Below are 21666 nucleotides of genomic sequence, written 5' to 3'. Positions count from 1 at the left end.
GAGTCTGTACCAGTCAAGTGTCGGGTGGAGCCGCACTCGGCCTCGGCACGTAGTGCCCTTGTCATCGGCCGTTACTGCTACAAGGTAACCGTTTCTCTGCAGGAATAAAGCTGGTTGGTTGGACAGCGAACTCAACATGTTCACGCACCAGTACCTGCAGCCCAGCAGATAGATGGTGGGCAGCCCGGAGCGGGGGCCCGCGCAGGGAGGGGCGGCGCTGCCAGCCGCGAGGGACCTCCCACCAGGGCCACGCGCCGCTCCTGTCCGTTGCCGCCACCGTGAGAATGAAAGCACCCGCTGTCTCCCACCGTTTTGAGCCCTGAGACGCTAGTTATTGTCCCCCTCCTTTGCCTGCTGTTGCAGGAAGATACTCCGGCTCATACCCCTAAAGGAGACTCTGTTTTTTCAATGATGACTCTGGGTAGCATGATACTGAGGAGTTAAGTCGAGTCTTTTCGCTGTTTTGTCGGGCTCTGTCGATTGAGAATCATCTGGTTGCTTGATGAGGTCTTGGGATCGGCCGGCATTGCAGAAGGCCTGGTTGGGCCTTTAAGGAAATCAGGCAGACACCCCCTCCTCCAGCCAACGCTGACACTGACCCACGCGCACCTGCCTACCACGCACCCCAGCGCACCCGCAGAGGGAGGCCACCTTAGGGGGTGGTTGCATTTTCTGCCTGGATTGCGCTGGGAACGGTTCCAGGAAGGCCAAGGCCATCCCAGGAGGGTCGTGGCTTACGTGTCAGTTTTGTCCTTGGGCTTTCACACTTCGTCCCATCTGCAGAGCCTTCCAGACAAGCCCTTCAGTCTTGGTGGTGGGGCTGAGAGTGCAGAGGTGGCTGGAACGCTGAGTAGCGTAGGGGAGGGGGTGTGCGGAGGGGGTGTCCCGACGCCCCTGCTGTCACGGGTGGCCGGTGCCGTGAGCAGGGGAGACGTGCCTCCTCCTCATTCTGTCCCTCGTTCTGGTTTTGGTGCTTAGCCTATCAGTCTGGTTTCTTATTCATGAAAGATGGTCTCGTGCAGATAGTTAAAGGATGTAGTAGAAGGAAAGATGGCGGAAGGAGGGAACCTTGGCGGCAGGCTGAGAGGAGTGGGCCCCTCCCAGGACAGCTAGAGAATCTGGAGCTGATGCAGAGCAGGACCTTGCATTTGACCTCGCTCCGTGAGGGGCTTGTGGGGTCTGAGAGCCCACTCTACTAGCTTGACGTTCCGTAAGAGACATGTTCCCACACCTCGCCCCGCCTCGGCCCAAGCTGCCCTTGGCCACCAGACCTCTGGATGAAGCCTCCTGTGCCAGCAATGCCGCACGTGGCCAAGAGACAGTGCGGGGAGCCCAGCCCCCAGCCTCCCACCCTCCCTGATCCCAGAGCCTCCGGCTGACACATGGGGCCTCGTGTTGATCTTGAGAAGGGTTTCCTGTTGTTGAGTTTGTGGATTGTTACCGGTCAAAGTGGGGGCAGGTTCCTGTCTCCAAGGTGTTAACTGTCTGGGGCAAACAGCCTTCGGGTGACAGCCTTTGCAGGGCAGGTCAGAGAACTTCCTAGAAACCAGCAGCACGTCTCTCCCAGGAAGAGGCTCAGGCAGAGAGGTGGGGCTTGTCCTGCTCTCGAATCCACCCGCCCTCCGACTTTGGGGAAATGACTTGGTGGCCTCTGCTCACTGGTGGGTGGCAGGCAGGTGGCGTGCTCTCCAGGTGCCTGCCTGTCCTTCAAACCCTCAGTCTACCCTGGCGCGTGGAACAAAGTGATGGACTTCGCCGAGGCCGCCATGCGGCGGGAGGACGCGCTGAGCTTTTTGCCGGCCTGGATGGTGGTTACCTCCCAGTGTGTCTGGAGAGATCAGTGTCACACAATTCCACTGCATCTTGTGCTTTTTGGGGGGTGGTTATTATTTAGAGTAACTAAACATGAATTTTTTTTTGAATGTAGCCTCTGGGCGGTGAATGAGATTTTGAGCTTCTTATACAGTAAGTAAAATTGAAATTACACCACTGAGGACGAGACTCTGAAAGAACTGTGGCAAAAAGCACTTTAATTTAATGCTGCTGACTTTGTTCTCTGTTTTTACGTTCATTTGCTGGAGTGCAAGACGTGCTTGACATGGTGGGTTTTTTCTCTGATGTATTTAAGGTGATATATTTGCCTGAGTTATTCCTGTATCATTGCTGATCATATTGAATACCAAAATAAAACCTAGTTGGAAACCGTTTGTGTTTTGTATGTCTCCTCAGCTTACTGTTCCTCTGCAAACTCTCTTTGACGTGACAAAGTCTGCAGGCTGTATTTTGAAATGACCTTAACTTCGTTCAGGGGAAGTTCCCGCTGTAATCTGCCTGTGGGTTCCTCCTGCCCCTTGGAAGGAATCTGATACTCTCAGAGGAACAAAAGGCGTAACTGATCTTTAAGAACCAGGAAATCTAGAGTGATTTCTTTACAGATTTCTCCATAACTCTAAACCATTCATTTTTCACTTAAAAAGTAATGACTCAGACTGGTTCACCCTAGTTTGCCTTCTGAGAAATTGGATGTGACCTTTTCTTTTTCTTTTTTTTCAAGGGCGCTCAGCAGTGGCTCGGGCGTGACTAGTCAGTTTCGCTGACCCCGCACACCTGTCCCCTGGGCTCTGCGCTGCCCACTGTCTGCGCTGCTCATCCATTTCAGGGGCCTCCACAGCTCAGCGGAGGGCATCCTCGTCCCTCCAGATTCCCAGGTCACAAACTTGGGGCGCGACCCTGGACTCCCCTGTCGCACGTGCTGCGTCCAAAACAAACATACACCTGACCCCTGACCGGTTCATCCACTCCGTTCACAGTCACGGCTCTGACCCGTGTTACTGCCTCTAACTCAGCCCCTCCTCCCACCCTGGCCCTCTCACACTTGTTTCAAAGCAGCAGCCAGCGCGACCTTGACGTAGGCTGGAAATAGAGCTCAGCTCGTCTTACTCCTTTGCTCAAAATACAGCTCTGGCTCTCTGTGCCACCCAGAATCGAGGCCCAAGTCCTTGTGCTGGCCTTTCAGGATCCACTGCCTCTGATTGCCCCTCCCTCTTCAGCTCCCTCTCTTTCGGCCACGCTGGTCCTTGCTCTTCCTTGAAACTGCTGCCCACACCCTACCGTACGGCCTTTGCCTGGCTGACCCTCTGCCCGTGGTCCAGAATGCACCACAGCTGACTAACTCCTTTACCTCCGAGTCTGCTGAGATGTCACCTCATTGAGGTCCATGCACACCCTTCCCTATTAACATCCCTCTCTCCCCTCTTCCCTGGCACTTCTGAGTACCCTCCTACCTGGTCATCATCTGAGCAATAGCGTTTGTGTCTGCACCTGCTAGAGCGTAAGCTCTAAGAACGTAAGCAAAATAAGAGATTTTTACGTGTTTTGTTCATTAGTAAACGCCTAGGGTCTAGACCAGTGCCTGGCACAGAATCAGAACTCAGTAAATACTTGCTGAATTAACAAATCCTGTCCTGATAACATGGCCGCACCATTTATCAACCCTCTAGCGCTGGGGGACAGAAGTAACAAATGCTACTGGAAACTTCCCATAGGTGGGCATGGCACCTAGGGGCTTTCAAGTGTGTTGCATGTTTAGTAATGAACATTTTCCACTCCACTGTGGAAACAGGCTCAGAGAGGTTGGGACTAGTTCAGACATCAGCAGCTGGAGGGTGATGGAGCCTGGATTGGAGCCCGAATCCAAATTCCCCAAAGCCCCGTGGCTTTTGAACATTTTTTTTTTACCCTGACCCATTATTAGAAATTCATCACGATTGAGTACACACATATATGTGCGAGTGAAACCAAAAAAAGGTCAATCATTGCCCCTTTTCTGCAATACACAGGTATTTTCTCATGAAGAAGCTGCTGTTGGCAACCCACTAAATTGCTCCCCAGCCACTCCTGGGTCATGACCAGTCGCTTGAAAAAAGGCGTTCTACCCTCTTTGCCTCACTCAACACCCTCCTAGTTCTTTATTCCCGGTCAAGGCCAGACTCATTCCTGTGGTTCCTCAGACTACCTCGTCTGCCCACTGAGAGTTCTGGGGAATCAAGAGCCTGAGATTTTTGGCCCTTCAGTAACAAGTCTTACCATTTAATCACAGAATATGTAGCCAGCAATGTACCTCCCCGTTCCAAGCACTGGGCCCTGCTCACAGATGTCAGCTAGGTTCACTCTGACTTCCAGGACAGGCTTTTCTGTCTCTGAGTCAGACTCAGAGATTAGAACAGGCAACTTTTATAGAGGGCTTGGCTTGTGTCAGACATGCATACACGTGACTTCCAATCCTCTCAAAAAGCTAGTGATCGATTTTCCCCTTTGTAGAAACGAAGATGTTTATTCATCAAAATACGTGAGTGCCTGCTGTGTGCTGAGCATGGTTCTGGGCATTGGAGACGCAGCAGTGAATAAGGTGGATAAAAATCCCTGCCTTTATGGCACTTACATACTTGTGGGCGAAGGCAGACAACAGGCAAAACCACTGAGAAAAACGGTATGTCAGAAGACAAGGGCTATGGGAGAAAATGGGGCAGGGAAGGTCAGGGAGGGGGTAACAAGAATGTGGCTGGGGTAGGCCTGGCTGAGAAGATGATGTTTGAAGAAAATTCGGTAGGGAATGAAGCCCTGTGGACATCAGGGGCGGGGCATTCCAGGCAGAGCCGCATGTGTAAAGGCCCTGAGGCACGAGCATGCCAGTATCTTCAAGGAACAAACTGAGACTAGTGTGGCTGGAGCAGAGCGAGGGAGGTGGAGAGCAGTTGGACTTCAGTTGCGAAAGGAACCAGGGGAGACTGGGGTCTTGCTGGCCACTGTGAGGACCTTGGCTTCACCATGAGCGAGGTAGATGCCACGGAGAGCTCCGAGCCAAGTAGTGACGTGAGCTGACTTACACTCGAGGGGTCCCGGGCTGCTATAGGGAGAGTAGCCAAGAGAATAAGGATGGAAGCGGGGGGACCATTCAGGAGGCAAGTGCAATATTCCAGGGAGGAGAGGATGGTGCCTGGCACCGGGCGGTTGTGATGGAGGCTGTGAAAAGTGGTCAGTTCTGGAGACCTTTTGAAAACAGAAACAATGCAATGTGCTGATAGACTGGATCAGTCATGGCTGACTCGGGTTTTGCCCTGGGTCGGTGGCAGGATGGGGAAGCTTCGTGGTGGAGCAGGGGTGGGAGAGGAGATCGGGAGTTTTGTTTTGGACGTGTTGAACTTAGGGTCCCTCTCCCACAGTTGGATATGTGAGCTTGGAGTTCGGGTGACGTCTGGTGCAGAGACACACACTCACTGGGGAGTCGGCATGTGACGGTGGCCACCACAGCTTAGGGTTCCCGGAACGCAGAGCCCGAAGCAGAAAGCTTGTGCGCCCTCGTTCTCATCGGCAGGGCAACCCCGGAGAAACGCAGTGAGGGCGGGGGGCAGTCAGAAGGAGGGAGAGCCGGCAGGAGTGTGCGTGGTGCACGGCCAAACGTGGCCCTGAGGAGGCGTGTGATGAGTCTCCACGCCCTTTCCTGGTGGAGAGGAAGGGGCAGAACTTGTTCACCACCCCCTTCTTCCAGCTGGTGAAGGTCTGCCCCATGGAACATGGACTCTGTGCGTTTCTGGGTTGCATATCGAAATGCTTGAGCACCAAGTGGGGCCCACGGGGGTGGTGGAGGCGAGAGGGCCAGGACTCAGGCAGGAGGTGTGGCCGGGCGAGTGGCGTGTGTGCATCAGACCACTCAGCCGAGGCAGAGCCGGAACAAAAGGCAGGCAGGGCCAAGAGGGTCTGAAGCGTTCACCCGTGCGATCACTCAGATCTGCTCTTGCCTTCCCTCCCTTCTTCCCCGAGAGGGGAGGTCTAAGTCCCATTGAACCGAGTCTCCCTCGAGGTGATATGGTCGGTCCCTCGTCCACCCCCATTCCATGGCCAAAGCTGCAGCTAGTCTGGTTCTTTCGGGGTGGGGTCATCCAGATCTTCATCCCCGAGGGATCTGAGCCCTCGGTGGACTTGCCCTGTGGGGGCTGTGACTGCCACAATTGCCACTTACTATTTTCAGTGGGTGTGGAGACACCGAGAGACACCAGAGGAGGTTCTGGAAAAGGCTCTGCCTCATTTTGTACACGCTGTCCTGACTCCTCATGGTGATGGGAACCTATTACCCCCAGCAGTACAGTAATTCTCTTTGCCTGCAGGTCCACCAGCAGAGAGGCCCAAAGACCAGGTGATGGTCACGTCTCCAAGTTCACTGGGACCGTGGAACCCTATCGTGTCCCCTGGCAGAAGTTTCCCAGCCCCAGGCACTGGGACCTCCAACCTGGCAGAGCCAACGTTTGCAGGGATAGGAAACGCAAGTTCCACAAGCGCTTCACTGTGAGCAGTGGGGAGAGGGTCCAACCTCTGCTTCCCGTCCCCGTGTAATCTAGCCTCAGGGGACACAGCTGCATATGTCAACTTCCTGGAGAGCAGAGCTGTAGCGTATGGTCCCTGAGCTATGTCTTTAGCAGGCCATGCCACTCGGGTGCTGGGGTCCCCGCTAAGATCAGTGGATCCTTCCGTCAGATGCCCATTGTCCCACCTGTTCTGCCAAAAAATGGGTCCCTTGGTGTGAGACAATGTGGTGTGACATGCCACGTCACGACATCAGGCAGCCTAAAGCCCTCAGGGGGTGGTGCGGGCAACAGCCCTGAAGGCGGGTCAGGCGAACCCTTCCATGCAGTAGCATCAATTTCACTAAGTACAAATCGCTCCCTTTAGGGTCCAAGGGGACCTGATGTAATTGATCTGCCACCACCAGATCAGTGGCTGGCTGGTCTCTTGGAGATGCCGTATCAAGGGCTCAGCTTTGGTCCTGCAGACTAGGGGTCCAGCAGCAGCAGGACCAAGCCTTTAGGAAAGGAGCCCAGGCTACTTCACCCCCCGTCATCTTGGCTGCTCTGTCCCTGGGCCCATCGCACCTGCACTGGGGTGGTTGAGCAGAGAGGGGGGCTGACATTTACCAGCTGCATCGTCCGTTCCAGCGGGTCGTGGACCGTCTCCCCGGTGGCAGACGTCCTCTGATGGATTCGAAACATGAGACACCAAGATGTAATCCCGTGCGCCACCCCCGTACGGGACATCATTGGTTCACCGTCCCCCTTTCCCCAGTTCTTGGAGCTAGTCTTCTGAGCTCTTTCTCCTGAGCTCTGACCTCCAGCCACACCATTTGCCACCACCCAGGAGACTGTGTATCATCTCTTCCTTAGACTGTTCATCCCTCCTCATGAATGGATGACCAAGTGTGCAGCTCACAGCTCTGACCAGCAGGAGGATTAACCTTCATCCCTGAGGCGGCGGCGTGGCCTAGGAGTGGAAGTGGTCCATTTCCAGCGAGGGCAAACATACTGCACCCAGCTAGGCCAAGTTCTTTATTGTTTGCTTGCTTGCTTCACACCTCTTAATAGCTTTATTGAGATACAGTTAACATATAATAACTGCCCATGTTTAAAGTGTACAGTCTGATACGTTTGGGCACATGTATGCACCTATGAAAGCATCACCACAATCAAGACAGTGAACAAACCCATCATCCCCCAGGTTTCCTCGTGCCCCGGCATCATCCCTCCCGCCCACCCCGTCTCCAAGCAACCCCTCATCTTTCTGTCACTATAGATGAGTTTACATCTTCTCAAGTTTTATATAGATGGAAGATACAGTGTGTACTCTTTTTCCACTCAGCATAATTTTGTGGGTTTTTTTTTGGCCGTGCAGCTTGCGGGATCCTAGTTCCCTGACCATGGATTGAACCCACGCCCTCAGCACTGAAAGTGCAGAGTCCTAACCGCTGGACCGCCAGGGAATTCCCTGCATAATTATTTTGAGATGCATCCATATTGTGTGTGGACCAGCAGTTTGTTCATTTTTATTGCCGAGAAGTATCCATTGTATGGAAGGATGTACCATCATTTGTTTATCCATTCCCCCCTCGATGGACATTTGGATTTACAATATAGCTGCTATGAACATTCATATACAAGTCTTCATATAGATTATATATATATATATATATATATTTTTTTTTTTTTTTTTTTTGCGGTATGCTGGCCTCTCACTGTTGTGGCCCCTCCCGTTGCGGAGCACAGGCTCCGGACGCGCAGGCTCAGCGGCCACAGCTCACGGGCCCAGCCGCTCCGCGGCACGTGGGATCTTCCCGGACTGGGACACGAACCCGCGTCCGCTGCCTCGGCAGGCGGACTCTCAACCACTGCGCCACCAGGGAAGCCCCAAGATTTTTATTTTTAAAGATTTTTATTAATTTAGTTAAACTAAAAAAAACCCCACTTCACCCATTTCTCCTACTCCCTGCCTCTTGCAGCCACCAATCTGTTTTCTGTATGTATGAGCTTGCTTTTTGTTTTTTTTTAGATTCCACATATAAGAGAGAAATATAGTATTTGTCTTTCTCTCTGACTTATTTCATTTAGCATAATGCCTGCAAGTTCCATCCGTGTTATTGAAAATGGCAAGATCTCCCCTTTTTTACGGCTGAATCATAGTCCATTATAGATATATACCACACTTTCTGTATCCATTCATCCATTGCTGGACACTTGGGTTGTTTCCATATCTTGGCTATTATAAATAATGCTGCAATGAACATGGGGGTGCATCTAGCTTTTCAAATCAGTGTTTTTGCTTTCTTCAGATAAATACCCAGAAGTGTAATTGCTGGATAATAAGGTAGCTTTATTTTTAAATTCTGAGGAAATCTCTAAACCTCCATCTTCTTTTCCATAGTGGTTGCACCGATTTACATTCCCACCAACAGTGCACAAATGTTCCCTTTTCTCCACATCCTTGCCAACACTTGTTATGTCTTACCTTTTTAGTAATCGTCACTCTAACACATGTGAGGTGATAACTCATTGTGGTTTTGATTTGCACTTCCCTGATAATTATTGATATTGAGCATCTTTTCATGTACCTATTGGCCATCTGTCTTCTTTGGGAAAATGTCTATTCAGATCCTCTGCCCATTTTTAAGTTGGATTGTTTGGGGTCTTTTTTGCTATTGAGTTGTATGAAGCTGGAAGATTTTTTTTAAAATCAGAAATGAGTGTTGGATTTTGTCAAATGCCGGAACATCTCTTTAAGTTAAAAGATTGTGGCACTCCAACTGCAACTACTAAGAAAAAGGGACAGTGCTTGGTGGATTTCTCTGTATCTATTGAGATGGCTTTTCTTTCTTTCCTTTTGTCTGTTAATTTGGGAATTATACTGACTGCCTCTAAAAGGTTCTGGTCAAGTCACTTCATCTCTCATGACCTCGTTTTTTGCTTTGTCCGTAAAACGGGACAATTATATTCATCTTAAAGCACATTTATGAGGCTGGCATGCATTGGCATATGGAAAATACATGGCGCAAAGTAGGCACTCCATATAAACTTGCCCATATTTTACAGACTGGATCACAGCTACCTGTGTTCATATCTTACCCGCTGCTTCTCTTCCCCTCCTCCAGGAAGGGACCCTTCTTAATTCTTTCCTGCCTCCCAGTGCTTAGTACAGTGCCTCCTGGCACAAAATAGGCATAAGTACTCGAAAGAAAGTATGAAAGCATGGGTCACTGGCCGCCGCCTACCCACGGCTGCATCCCTTGGCTCTGCGGAAGCATCAGGTCCAGACTCGGACTCTGCAGTCACCAAACGCGAAATAGCCCGCGGCCTTGTCCTGACCAATCGGAGCCCGTCTTCTGGGGGCCCGCCCCATTCCGACTATCGACCGCTAGACCTGGGAAGTTGACCAATCGGATGTTGAGCGCCGTCGTTATCCCCGCCTCAATATTGAGAAGGCAGCTTCTGAAGGCGAAGTAAAGCTAGCAAGAGCGTCCCGGCCCCGCCCCACATCTGACCAATCAGGGCTCCCGGGTCAGGCCCCGCCCCCGGCCGCCGAAGCGTAGGGTGGCCTGGGCGGAACTGCCGGCAGCGCAGGCGGCGGTGGGCTTCGCGGTTCCGGGGCTTTCAGGCGGTGAGTGAGGCAGTGGCGGGGCCGGGGATGGAGAGGAAGGGCTCGACGGGTTGCCCCACGTACGTCCCCACGGAGGGTCCGGGGCCCGCGAAGGGAAAGAAGAGGGAGGCTGAGCCTGCCTTTCCCGGGGGTCCCGCCCCTTTGTTCCGCGGCACCGCAGCTGGTCGTCTTGCTGCCCCAGTTTCTCTTTTGAACGTCGCCTTCCCGTTACTTTGGTGCGGCTTTAGCTTTCCAGAGCGCCGCCGGAGCCGGAGGTGTTCTCTTTAACACCGTGCGGAAACAGAGATCCTCGAACTATAGGTCTGGCCCAGAGTCAGATAAGGACGGGGGCCGGGAGTCCCTGTCCTGCGGATGAGGCTTTTTACCCCGCTTGTCTGCCCCACCCCCCGCACAGTCGTCTGTACTCGCATCTCCGCTGCCCCCCTTCCCTTCATGGGTATATATGGGGACGGCTCCAGGGTAGCCTGGCTTCTCTCTGCTTTAGCCCCTGCAACCGGGCCCTGAGGAGCGGGGAGAGTAGGGTGTCTGTCTGGACGCGGTGTTAGAAAGGGATCCTGTGTACTGGGGGAGACTCAGTTTCTGGTTGGAGGCATCGGGGCTTGGGACTCTGAGGGAAGAGTAAGCCTCTTCCCCTAGTCTGCAGAAATCCCTTCCAGCGGCATCAGTGTGTCCCTGAGCCTGGATCCCTGGGGGGCCAAAGGCTGGGAGAAGGAGGAGGCAGCTTCCCAGGCCCCCCTCCACACTGTTTGGGGAAAGGCTGACATAACCATGTACCCCGGAGCCCGATTTGGGTTCAAATCCTGGCTTTTCACACAAGCTGTGTGACTTGGGGCTAGTAGCTTAACTTCTCTGAACTTTGGTTTCTTCATTTGTAAAAAAGGAAGGGAAGAAGGAGGGAGGGCAGGAGAGAGGGAAGAGGCCCTTCAGAAATCTGATTTGTGTTGAATTTGAAAGTTATCATGCTTTACATCTGTGGACTTGCCCTCATTGTCTTCTACAAATTAATCTAGTAATTTCATAGTTAAGGTTGTTAAAGAGGGATTGATTTCTTTTGACGTGTTAGGAAACACACTGTGGCCAGTGTAATAATAATAGGCATTTATTGAGTGCTTACTGTGTGCACCAGGCACTGTACTAAATTTAATATACATTATCTCCTTTAATCCTTACAACGGTCTTATGAGATCAGTGCTGTTAGCATCTGTTTGGCAGATGAGGAAATTGATGCACAGAGAGGTTAAGTAACTTGTCTGAGGCTGCACCGTTAGGGAGTCTCAAAGTGGGGATTTGAACCCCGGCCTCTGGCTCTGCAGGGCAGCCTCCTCAGCGCTATGTCGTGCTGTCCGTCTTGGCTTCAGGTAGGAGAACTTGGCCGTGAGGGCACTCTGTGGCCCGGGAGTCGGTGACACCTGTTGTGGGAAGCCAGCGGGTACACCTGGGATGGTGGAGACCAGAGATCTGGCACAGCTGCGGCAGCTCAACCTGGAGCTCCTGAGGCAGCTGTGGGTTGGACAGGATGCCGTGAGGCGGTCCGTGGCCAAGGCAGCCTCAGAGGTGAGCGCCTTGGCCAGATCCTGGGAGTGAGGGAGGGGCTGTCTAACCCTCAGGCCAGAATCCAGGGCTTCCGGGTCCTCTTGTGCAGCATGCCCCTTTTACTGATGATGAGAAAACCGAGTGAGGCCCAGTGTGGGAAGGGACTGGCATGGGACATGCAGAGGCTGGAGCAAGGATGAGGACAGGCCTCCATGCCTAGTGCAGGCCATCTGGGTAGATGGCTGGGTGACCTGGCCTCTCTGTTCCAGTCAAGCCTGGACTCCAGCAGCAGCTACGACTCAGAGATGCCGTCATCCCAAAAGACGTCTTCAGTGGCCTTGAGAGCCTCCTGCCCACAGGATGCCCACCAAGGTGACCCGTGTGATAGGGACGGGGCCAGCTCCGGGATGATCTCTCTCCCACCTGCCAAGTGCCTCCACCAGGAGTCCCCGGGCCCACTGAGGCCCCACTCGGCTCCCTCGCTGGCCACCTCAGACTCGAACGACCCAGAGCTTTCAGCGGAGCTGGACAGTCTAGACACCCAGGAGGCACAGGCCCCGAAGTCCATCCTGGCTCAGCGGAGCAAGCCGTCCGAGGTAATGTGGGAGAGCGGAGCATCCACTGATGGGCGCTTCCTTGAGCCTCAGTTTCCCCCCTGACAGATGCACTCATGGGCAGCCTCCCTTCCAGGGCGAGGCTCCTGGGAGGTACCGTGAGTCAAGTCCAGCTCAGCCTAAGTGCTTGATAAGTTGTGGCCATTAGTTCCTCAGATAGCACTTCAGGAAGAAGGTGACCAGCCGCATTATGCAGATGGGAAGACTGGTGTTCAGAGGACAGACTTGTTCAAAGTCACACATGGAGGGGGGTGGGGGCCAAACTCTTGTCCTCCAGCCTCCAAGCCCTCGGCTGAGCCCTGGGGCCCATGTCAGGGTATGAGTTAAGACACAGCCCCTTTCCTTCCTGCAAGGTGGGACCTCCTTTGGGCCAGGCCTGCTGGCCTAGCCCTTGCCCCTCTTTGCCTCCCTCCTCAGCCGAGAGTGACCAACAAGGAGTCTCCAGTGCCTGAGAAGAGCTGGCGCCTTAGACCGTTCCTGGGCTACGACTGGATTGCAGGTATGGCGTGCCCGGGGCGCGGGTGGAGGCGCCAGCTTGCTTATGCCCCTGCCTGCGCCCCCAGGGGGCGCTGCTGCTCTGTCTCCGACTGTTCCACCCCCCTGGGTGAGCACCTTCGGTACCACGTCTCCTGTCTTGGCCCTCGGCACAGTGACAGGCACAGAGATGGTGCTCACCGAGTGTTTGTTGAATGAATGAACGAATCAGAGCTGCCATTTTTTTTTGGCATTTATTGTGTGCCAGGCCCCTGTGAAACTCTGTATGCGTGTCATCTCTTTATGTTTTACTGCCCATCCCCCCACAACCTCAGTGGCTTCCTGGCTGGTCTCCCCCTCTGGCCTCTTTCACCCCCATTATCATCCGTTTTCGTCACAGCAGCCAGAACGAATTTTTAAACACGGGAAGCAGATCACGTCACTCAGAGTACTTAGCACTTAGAGTAAAATCTAAAATCCTTATCTAGAGTTTTGAGGTGTGATTGGGCTTCCGCTTGGCCCCGTGACATGGCCTCTAACCATCTACCTTCTGACTCCTCACGCCAGTCTCCTCGCTGGTCCTTCAACCTGCCATGCTCACGGCCACCTCGGGGCCTTTGCACTTGCTGTGCCCTTTGCTTTGAACGCACTTCCCCAGGTTCACACCTGCTGGTTCCTTTCCGTCACTGAGTGTTCAGCTCCAATGGTAGGCCTTCCACGAGCACCACGTTGTAGGGCCTCCACATCTGCATCCTTGCCTGTTGCATCAGCCGTTTGTGTGTTCCTCGTATCATTCATTCATTCTCAGAAGTCATCTTGTTTGCTTGTTTCTTGTCTGACTTCTCCCCTGGACTATAAGCTCGGTGGGAGCAGGAGCCTGGCCGTCTCTTTTGTTGCTGTGCTCCCCGAGTCTGAGCCTAGAACGGTGCCTGGCACGTAGTAGGCCCTCGGCCAACACTGGCTGAGTGAGTGAGTGGGCGGCCCTAAGAGGTTGGTGCTATGGGACCCTCCCTTTCGCAAAGGAGGAAACTGGTGTACAGAGAAGTTGAGTTGCTGCCCCAAGGCAGGTGCTCCTCGGGGCTGCTTAGACCCTGCGGTGGTGGGGACACAGGCCCCATCCCAAGGACTTCCCTGACTGCCAGCTCACTGCTTTGCTTCCTGTCTCTAGTAAAGTAGAGGCGGTCGCCCCCTGCCTGCCCTGTGTGTGTGTGTGTGTGTGAGTGTGTGTGTGTGTGAGTGTGCGCACGCGCGTGCGCTCACATGCCTCTCCCCCCCCTTTCCAAGCCCCCGTCCTGTCCCTGCATTTGTGTGCTTGGGCCCCATCCCTCCTTGGCTCCCAGAGTTTTTTTTTTTTAATTAATTAATTAATTTATTTTTGGCCGCGTTGGGTCTTTGTTGCTGCACGCAGGCTCTCTCTAGTTGAGGCGAGCGGGGGCTACTCTTCGTTGCGGTGCACGGACTTCTCACTGCGGTGGCGTGGGCTGTAGGCACGCAGGCTTCAGTAGTTGCGGCACGCGGCCTCAGTAGTTGTGACTAGTGGGCTCAGTAGTTGTGGCGTATGGCTTAGATGCCCCCGCGATGTTCCCAGACCAGGGCTCGAAACCGTGTCCCCTGCATTGACAGGCGGATTCTTAACCACTGCGCTACCAGGGAAGTCCCTCCCAGAGGGTTTTTTCCCTGTAATTCTCTCCTCTCCTTCCTCCACCATCACTCTGCCCCGTCAGCATACGAACGCCAGGGAATATTAATGACAATTGGTTTCAGTGAGTGCTTATTTTGTGCCGGGCCCTGTGCCAAGAGCTTTCCTCTGCTTCCCTCCCATTGACTCCTCACAATAATCTAATTAGGTGGATGCTGTTATTGTCCCCACTGGCAGATGAGAAGGCTGAGGCATCAAGAACTGAAAAACTCAGCAAAGTCACATCTGGTCATGGGGTAAAGCTGCAGTCTGTGATTTCCCATCCTGAGGAAGCATCGCTCCCTTTATAGCCTGCCTTTGCTTCTAGTTACTGCCCGTGTTCTCTGCTTTTCTTTAGAACAAAACTCCTCAAAAGGGCCATCTAGACTCCCTGTCTCCAGTTTCTCTCCCCGACTTTTTCTTAAACTGGGCTTCAGCCCCTGACACCCTCCGACGCTGTCTTCGGCCGGGTCAGCAGTGACCTCTGCGTTGCCAGCTCCAGGCTCAGTGCTCAGTCCAGAGCTTTCTTGGCCCCTGGGTAGCGTGGACACTGCAGCTACTCCCTCCTCCCCGAAGCTCTTTCTTCTTCTGACTTCCAGGCCCGGGCCCCCCTGCTGGCTCTTCCCCACCTCCCTGGCTGCTCTGTCCAGTCTCCGCTGGATCCACTTCCTTGTTCCCAGTTCCAGAGGCCCCCCCTCCCGTCAAGGCTCTCCACGCTTTCTTCTCCCTGAGCCCCCCACCCTGTGCCGAGGCTCTCCACGCTCTCTCCTCCCTGACTTTATCTCTGCCTGCGCTGCTCCTCTGAATCCCAGACCTGTATATCTGGCTTTCTTCTCTGCAGAGCTCATTAGATGTGTTAGACTAATCTCATGTCCAAAATCAAGGTCCTGATTTCCGCCCCACCTGGTCCTCCTGCAGTCTGTTCTATCTCTGTTAGTGGCAACCCCGTTTATGGAGCTAATGGCCGTTATCCTGAGATCAGCCTTGATGTTTTCCTCTCCTTTTCACACGCTGTGCATCCTGGTAGTCCTGCCTGCCACCTATTTCTAGAATGTTACTGTTTGTCTCCACCAGGATGCCTGCAGTAGCCTCCCACTGGTGCCCCTGCTTCCCCTCACCTTGCAGCAGCCAGAAGGGGGGGGTCCTGTAAAAGTACATGGCTGATCTGATTGCGTCACTCCTTGTCCCCAAACCCACCGCTGGCTTCCCAGCCTCGTCTCCTCCACCTTCACTCCTACACCTATTTTACCTCCTGGGTGTTCCTCAAACGTACCAACCACACCTGCCCCAGGGCCTTTGCATTTGCTCTTCTGTCTGCCTGGGATGTCCCCACGGCTCCCTCCCTCCCTCCATCAAGTCTCTGCTCAGGTGTCACCTCCTCAGGGAAACTTCCTCTGGCTCCCCTGCCCTACCAAGTTCAGTTTTCTGACTCTCTATTTATTTATTATTTTGGGCTGCGTCAGGTCTTAGTTGTGGCACGCGGGCTCTTCATTGCAGTGCACAGGCTTCTCTCTCTCTAGTTGTGGCGTGCAGGCTCAGAAGTTGCGGCACGTGGGCTTATTTGCCCCGTGGCATGTGGGATCTTATTTCCCTGACCAGGGATCAGACCCACGTCCCTTGCATTGGAAGGCAGATTCTCAACCACTCGACCGCCAGGGAAGTCCCTCCAGACTCTCTTTTATTTCCTGGCAGGTGTCACCTCTCAATGTTGTATTACAGGTTTCTTTGGTGACTAGTTCGTCTGTTGCCACATTAGAACGTAAGCCTCACGAGGGCAGGGGCTTTGTCCAGATCGCTGTTCTTTCCCCAGCACATAAAACAGCGTCTGGCCCATAGTAGGGGCTCTATAAATATTTTTTGCATGGACGATTGGATATACATGAGGGTAGACAGACATGAGACAAAACCAACAGTCCCATGAGTGGAGGGTCCCCTCCAGGTCTGTACGGGGTATGGTGGGGTCAAAGCAGGTGGCCTGGGGTGCCAGTGCTGAGCGTCCCCTGCGTCTTGGCCACACAGCAGCTCCTTTGTGTGTTGCCCACTCCAGGGTCTCTGGACGGCAGCTCTCCCGTCACCAGCAAGCCCGAGGCCTTCTTCTCGAAGCTGCAGGAGTTCCGGGAAGCCAATAAGGAGGAGTGTATTTGCAGTGACCCCAAGTGAGCAGGGGTGGGCGCAGGGCAGGCAGGGCGGCTGGCTCAGGGACTGTGTCACCCTGGCCTGCTCACCCTCTCGCCCTCACAGATCCCAGTTCCTAGGCCTGCAGGAGAGTGGTGCTGTGGAGGGGGACCATGAATGTGAGTGTAAACGCCCGGCGGCCGCCCCGTAGCCCAGCTAAGGCCTGGGGGCCTGGGGAGGCAGCTGGGGACGGGGGGAGGGAGGCCTGGGGTCTGGGTAGGGGGCCGCGAGCCTGGGGTGAGCTGAGGCCTGGCCTCAGGGGGAACAGGGCCAGCCCTGTGCTACCCACCTCGCCCCTCGCCCGCGCCTTCCATTTCCTCCCAGCTGCCTCATTTTCCCATGTGGCCCCACTCCCTCCCCCTCCTCTCCGCACAGGGGTCGTCTGGGTAGGCAGCCGGGGTGGGGGGGCGGTGCCAGCTCAGTCACGTGCGCACCCAAGTCTTTGCTGTGGGTTTGCACGAGCAGCATACAGTGTATACGTGTGTGTACATATGTGTGCGAGGCATGTTCATATGGATGTACGTGTGTGCACCCTGTGCACAGGCCCCACCCAGGCCCTGGCTTCCAGGAGGACTGTCTGCCCATGCAGTGCGCTGGCTTAGTATGTGATTACAAGTGTAGGCACGTTCATGTGTGTCCACAGATATGCCTGTAAGAAGCCGTGCTTTGTATTTGCACGGATGACATTTGCACTTGTGAAGTTGCCAGTGTGTGCACGCGTGTGTCATGCTTGAGTAGAGGCGGTGCTCAGTGTTGTTGCATGTGAGCACGTGTGCGTGTGCATGCTCTATGTACACGTGCGCGGGCCTGTGTGGTTGGGGTCCAGGGACCTAGGTTCCCTGGCTGAGGGGGGCTTCTGCGTCTCACGGGTCTCACAGGTGTGTATTGTTACCGTGTCAACCGGCGCCTGTTTCTGGTGCCTTCGGATCCCGGCACCCCCTGCCGCCTGTGCCGGACACCACGGGGCCAGCGGGGTCCGGAGACCCTGGCAGAGCCAGCGCAGGTCAGGTGAGTGGCCAGAGTAGGCAGGACACCGGGGGGAGCCGTAGGGGCAGCCGCAGCTGAGGACGAGAGCAGAGCCTGGGGCCTGTGGTTTTGAGGGAGGGCAGGATGGGCCACAGCAGCCGGGAGGCGCCTGCAGCAATGCCCCCACTGCTACCCCCGCCAGGGTGAGTGTCCCGCTGTCTGTCCTGGACCCCCCGCACCGGTACCGCATCCACCGGCGAAAGAGCTTCGATGCCTCCGACACGCTGGCGCTGCCCCGGGTGAGGATGGCCTTGGGGCTGCCCCCTGTCTGGCCCAGGTCACTGGACGTGTCCTGAGGCCCAGAGGGCCAGGGACCGTCCCAAAGCCACACAGCGAGGCTGGGCTCAAGGACCGAAGTCTCTGGAGTTTGGGCTGGGCCACTCATGTCATATGTACCGTGCTTGTTCCCTGAGGGAGGCTGGGCTCCCCACCCAGGCCCTGGCTTCCAGGAGGACTGTCTGCCCGTGCAGTGCGCTGGCTTAGTGCACACGGGCCCCATTTCTTGCGCTCTTGTGGCCACATGCACAGTCCTTACGGCGATTATCTCGTGGAGCCACAGCAACCCAGAGTGCAGGTCCTACTGTTATCCCACTTTACAGATGAGGAGACTGAGGCAGAGGGGAGGTGACTTGTCCAAGGTCAGCCGGATGGAAGAGCCGGGATTTGAACCTAGGCCCTTTGTGTCTCCTGGGTGGGACGGGGGTCACTGGGGACCCCACTCATTCCCAGTTGAGGCCGGAGGTGCTGGGGTTGCGGGGAGGAGAAGGGGTGCTGAGGAAAGTCAGTTTGCTCATCTGTAAAATGGGTATGACGTACTATCCTCAGGCTCATGGGGTGGGCAAGGGGCAGGTCAGTGAGTCAATGACCTGTCGGGGGCTTGGGGCAGAACCTGGCACACGGGACGTGCTCCGTCTGCGTCCACGGCCTTCCCTCCACCAATCTGTGTTCGGGGCCCAGGGCCTGGGTCAGCAGGGTTAGGAAAGGGAGGCCTGGGGTAACAGTGGTGGATAAGACCCCTGCCCTCGGGGAGCCTCAGTCCGTGGGGGACACTGTGATTGTTTGGGGGGCCCCTTCACCCTCATGGGGGACACAGCCCTGTCCTAGAGGATGCTGCCAGTCCAAGAGGAGAGGTATAGCCCGTCCCCGGGGTGTGCCCAGGTAGTGGGGAGCCCCACTCCAGGCCAGGCACCTTAACCCTTTGCTCTCCACAGCACTGCCTGCTGGGCTGGGACATTCTTCCTCTGAAGTCTGAGAAAAGCTCAGCCCCCAAGAGCCTGGACCTCTGGTCCAGTGTCTTTTCTGAGGCCCAACGTCGGAAGCTGTCAGCCGCCAGCCCTTCTCACCAGGTACGGTACAGGGTGCCCTGGGAGAGACAGATGCCTTGGAGCAGCCTGGGGACCGCAGAGTCCTGGGGGGCAGGATTGGGGTAGGAGTGCAGAGCCTGGAAACGTCTCTCTGTGAGGTTCCCTGGCCCTGACCCTGACCCACGGCACCACTGCTCCCCGCTGGCTACCCCACCCCACCCTGGAAGGTGACCCCAACTCTGAGACCCAGAAGGGGATGAGGCTACCCGCAAAGAGGCCCCCCTGACACCCTTCCCTCCACTCTCCAGGCCGTGCCAACGCGGGTCCTAGCCCCCACCCCGATCTGGTCAGAACCTTCCGTGCCCCAGCCCCGCGCCCCCCGGCCGAAGCCCTGAGGACTGGCCACTGGGAGGTGGACAGTGCCCCTACCGTCGTTTCAGCCTCTCCCCTCCGCAGGGGCGCCCACGAGAGGGGAGCTTTGCCCAGCCTCAGCTGGAGGTGGCCTCAGGCCCCACCTTCTTAGGCTGGGCCGGTGGGTGGCCTCAGGCCTGTCTCCTTCCCGGGGACAGAGGAGACCCTGGGGTTGGGAAGAGGGGATTCTGTGACACGTTTGTAAATAAAGCTCAGCACTCCCTGCAGCTCCTGATTCCCATGTGTGCCGGCTCTGTCCTGCTGATGCCCTCAGAGCCCTGGGGGTGCCCTGGCCTCGGCCTGCCCGCCCCCCCACTTGCAGAAAGACACCTCGGACAACCTGTGCCGGGCGGGGTGGATCCAGCGCCCTGAGTGTGGCTCCCCGTGCAGCTTCTAACTCTGGGTAGGTGGCCTCCCCACCAGACGGGTGGGGGTGAGGCTCCCCAGAGTAGACTGAGGCCAAGGTCAGCATTAAAAATCCATCTCAGCAAGCGGCTTGGAGTCTCGGGCTGTTCCCCGTGGATGAGGCTGAAGCTGTGACAGTGCAGAATGAGTGAGCTCTTCCCTTTTTCTTGGCCCCTGACACTGGGGTCCAGTGATGGAGGGACTCTCTTCAAGTCCCTGGGCCAGGCGGCCCCTTCACCCCCATCTCTAGCCCAGCCCTAGAAGCCACGGGTGATCCAGAACCCCATCAGGGACACGTGGGGAATCAGGGCCAGGACGGTTGGAGTCAGAGGCAAGGTGGGCCGAGAGCCCAGATCTGCCCTCCTGGATTAGTAAGCTGCACCTGTCTTTATACTCCCATAGGTTGAACAATATGAAATGCCTGATTTTTAGGATACAAATGGAATAGCTGGGGAACCTAAGCCCAGGGAAGGCATGTGCTTCTTCTGAGGTTTCTAGCTTAGAGCCCTGGAACTATGGCTGTGGTCCGTGGCTCCCACCTGGAGCTTGTGAAGCTGAGAAAACCTTTCCCCGTCCAGCACAGCACTTATATTAGGATAAGCGAGGTTATGCCACGGTAACAAATTAACCCCCACATCCCAGTGGTTTGACATAAAGGCCTATTTCTTGCTGACTTGCTCATACTACCTGTCTGTCATGGGTCACATGGGGCCTCTGTTTTGACATCGTCTTTCAGGGACCCAGACCAATGGAGGCTCCACTGTGGGGGGACATCACCAGTTGCTTCAGCCCAGAAATGACACACAGGTCACTTCTGCTCATGGTTCACTGGCCAGAACTAGTCACAAGGAGTTGGGACATGGAGGGGGCTCATGGGGTATTGGGTGAGCGTTACTGTCCTCCACATCCTGACTTCACCAGCTCTGTCCCCGCAAGGCAGGCCCCCTGCTCAGCAAAGGCCATTCGCAAAAATAACAGACACTACGAGCAGCTCTTGCCTAAAAGTCTTCCCTTGCTCCATCTGGGGTTCCAGCCTCCAGTGCCTTCAGGAGCCAAGCGAGTAAGGTGACTGGGAGTGGGGGGGCTCAGGGCCACCTGGCAAGCACGCATCCCCTCCAGAGGCTTTCAAGTTCAAATGCCTCTGATCCAAAGTATGTGTCTGGGCAGATTTCAGCAGCAGGTCATGGTTTGCCCCTTGATTCTAGCACCTGAAGAAACAAAGTCTCTTCCACATGTAATTTTTAAAATTAATTTTAAAAAATTTATTTTCGATAGTATAAAACATAACAGAATTTACCACTTTTATATGTGCGGTTCAGTGGCCCTAAGTCCGTTTACACTGCCGGGCAACCATCACCCCCAACCATCCCCAGAATTTTTTTCTTCTTGCAAAACTGGAGCTCAATACAGGTTAAACACTGACTCCCTATTTTCCCCTCCCAGCTTCTGGCAACCACCATTCTACTTTGTCTATGAATGCGGCTACTCTAGGGACCTCATACAAGTGGAATCATGCAGTATGTCTTTTGTTTCTTATTTGGCTTCTTTCATTTAGCATAACGCCCTCAGGGTTTATGTTGTGAAGTGCCAGAATTTCCTTCCTTTTTAAGACTGGAAAGTATTTCTAGGGCTTCCCTGGTGGCGCAGTGGTTGAGAATCCGCCTGCCGATGCAGGGGACACGGGTTCGTGCCCCGGTCCGGGAAGATCCCACGTGCCGCGGAGCGGCTGGGCCCGTGAGCCATGGCCGCTGAGCCTGCGCGTCCGGAGCCTGTGCTCCGCAACGGGAGAGGCCGCGATAGTGAGAGGCCCGCGTACCGCAAAAAAAAAAAAAAAAAAAGAATCCGCCTGCCAATGCAGGGGACACGTGTTCGAGTCCTGGTCCGGGAAGATCCCACATGCCACGGAGCAACTAAGCCCGTGTGCCACAACTACTGAGCCTGCGCTCTAGAGCCCGCGAGCCACAACTACTGAGCCCGCATGCCACAACTACTGAAGCCCGTGTCCCTAGAGCCCGTGCTCCCAGCAAGAGAAGCCACTGCAGTGAGAAGCCCGCACACCACAATGAAGAGT

General features: G+C 55.1%; 2 protein-coding genes across 12 annotated transcripts in view; both read left to right on the top strand.

Annotated features, from left to right (window-relative positions):
* The window catches only part of MFN2 (mitofusin 2), a 28462-nt gene extending 26255 nt beyond the window's left edge, over positions 1-2207 (top strand). For all 9 annotated transcript variants that reach the window (XM_059041822.2, XM_067017204.1, XM_067017194.1 and 6 more), the window contains one exon: positions 103-2207. In XM_059041822.2, the coding sequence (XP_058897805.1) occupies positions 103-172 (70 nt within the window). In that variant the 3' untranslated portion in view covers positions 173-2207. The remainder of the gene's footprint in view (positions 1-102) is intronic.
* Positions 2208-9882: 7675 nt separating this feature from the next.
* MIIP (migration and invasion inhibitory protein) lies at positions 9883-21141 on the top strand. Of its 3 annotated transcripts, none has more exons than XM_067020941.1 (10): positions 9883-9975; positions 11334-11529; positions 11778-12104; positions 12540-12621; positions 16322-16430; positions 16516-16568; positions 17328-17457; positions 17618-17714; positions 18687-18821; positions 19088-19417. In XM_067020941.1, exons 2-10 carry the CDS (start codon positions 11416-11418, stop codon positions 19172-19174), a joined length of 1134 nt encoding a protein of 377 aa, XP_066877042.1. In that variant the 5' UTR covers positions 9883-9975; positions 11334-11415; the 3' UTR covers positions 19175-19417. The 3 variants fall into 3 exon arrangements, with proteins under 3 accessions (XP_066877042.1, XP_066877120.1, XP_066877091.1); XM_067021019.1 differs by lacking the exon at positions 19088-19417 and adding an exon at positions 21039-21141 and having other exon boundaries at positions 9888-9975; XM_067020990.1 differs by having other exon boundaries at positions 9893-9975; positions 11289-11529.
* The last annotated feature ends 525 nt before the right edge of the window (positions 21142-21666 follow it).

The sequence above is a fragment of the Kogia breviceps genome, chromosome 1 (genome assembly GCF_026419965.1).
Source record: "Kogia breviceps isolate mKogBre1 chromosome 1, mKogBre1 haplotype 1, whole genome shotgun sequence".
Lineage (NCBI taxonomy): Eukaryota > Metazoa > Chordata > Mammalia > Artiodactyla > Physeteridae > Kogia > Kogia breviceps.
The sequence above is the reverse complement of the archived record's forward strand: the minus strand, read 5'-3'. Positions and strand labels throughout refer to the sequence as shown.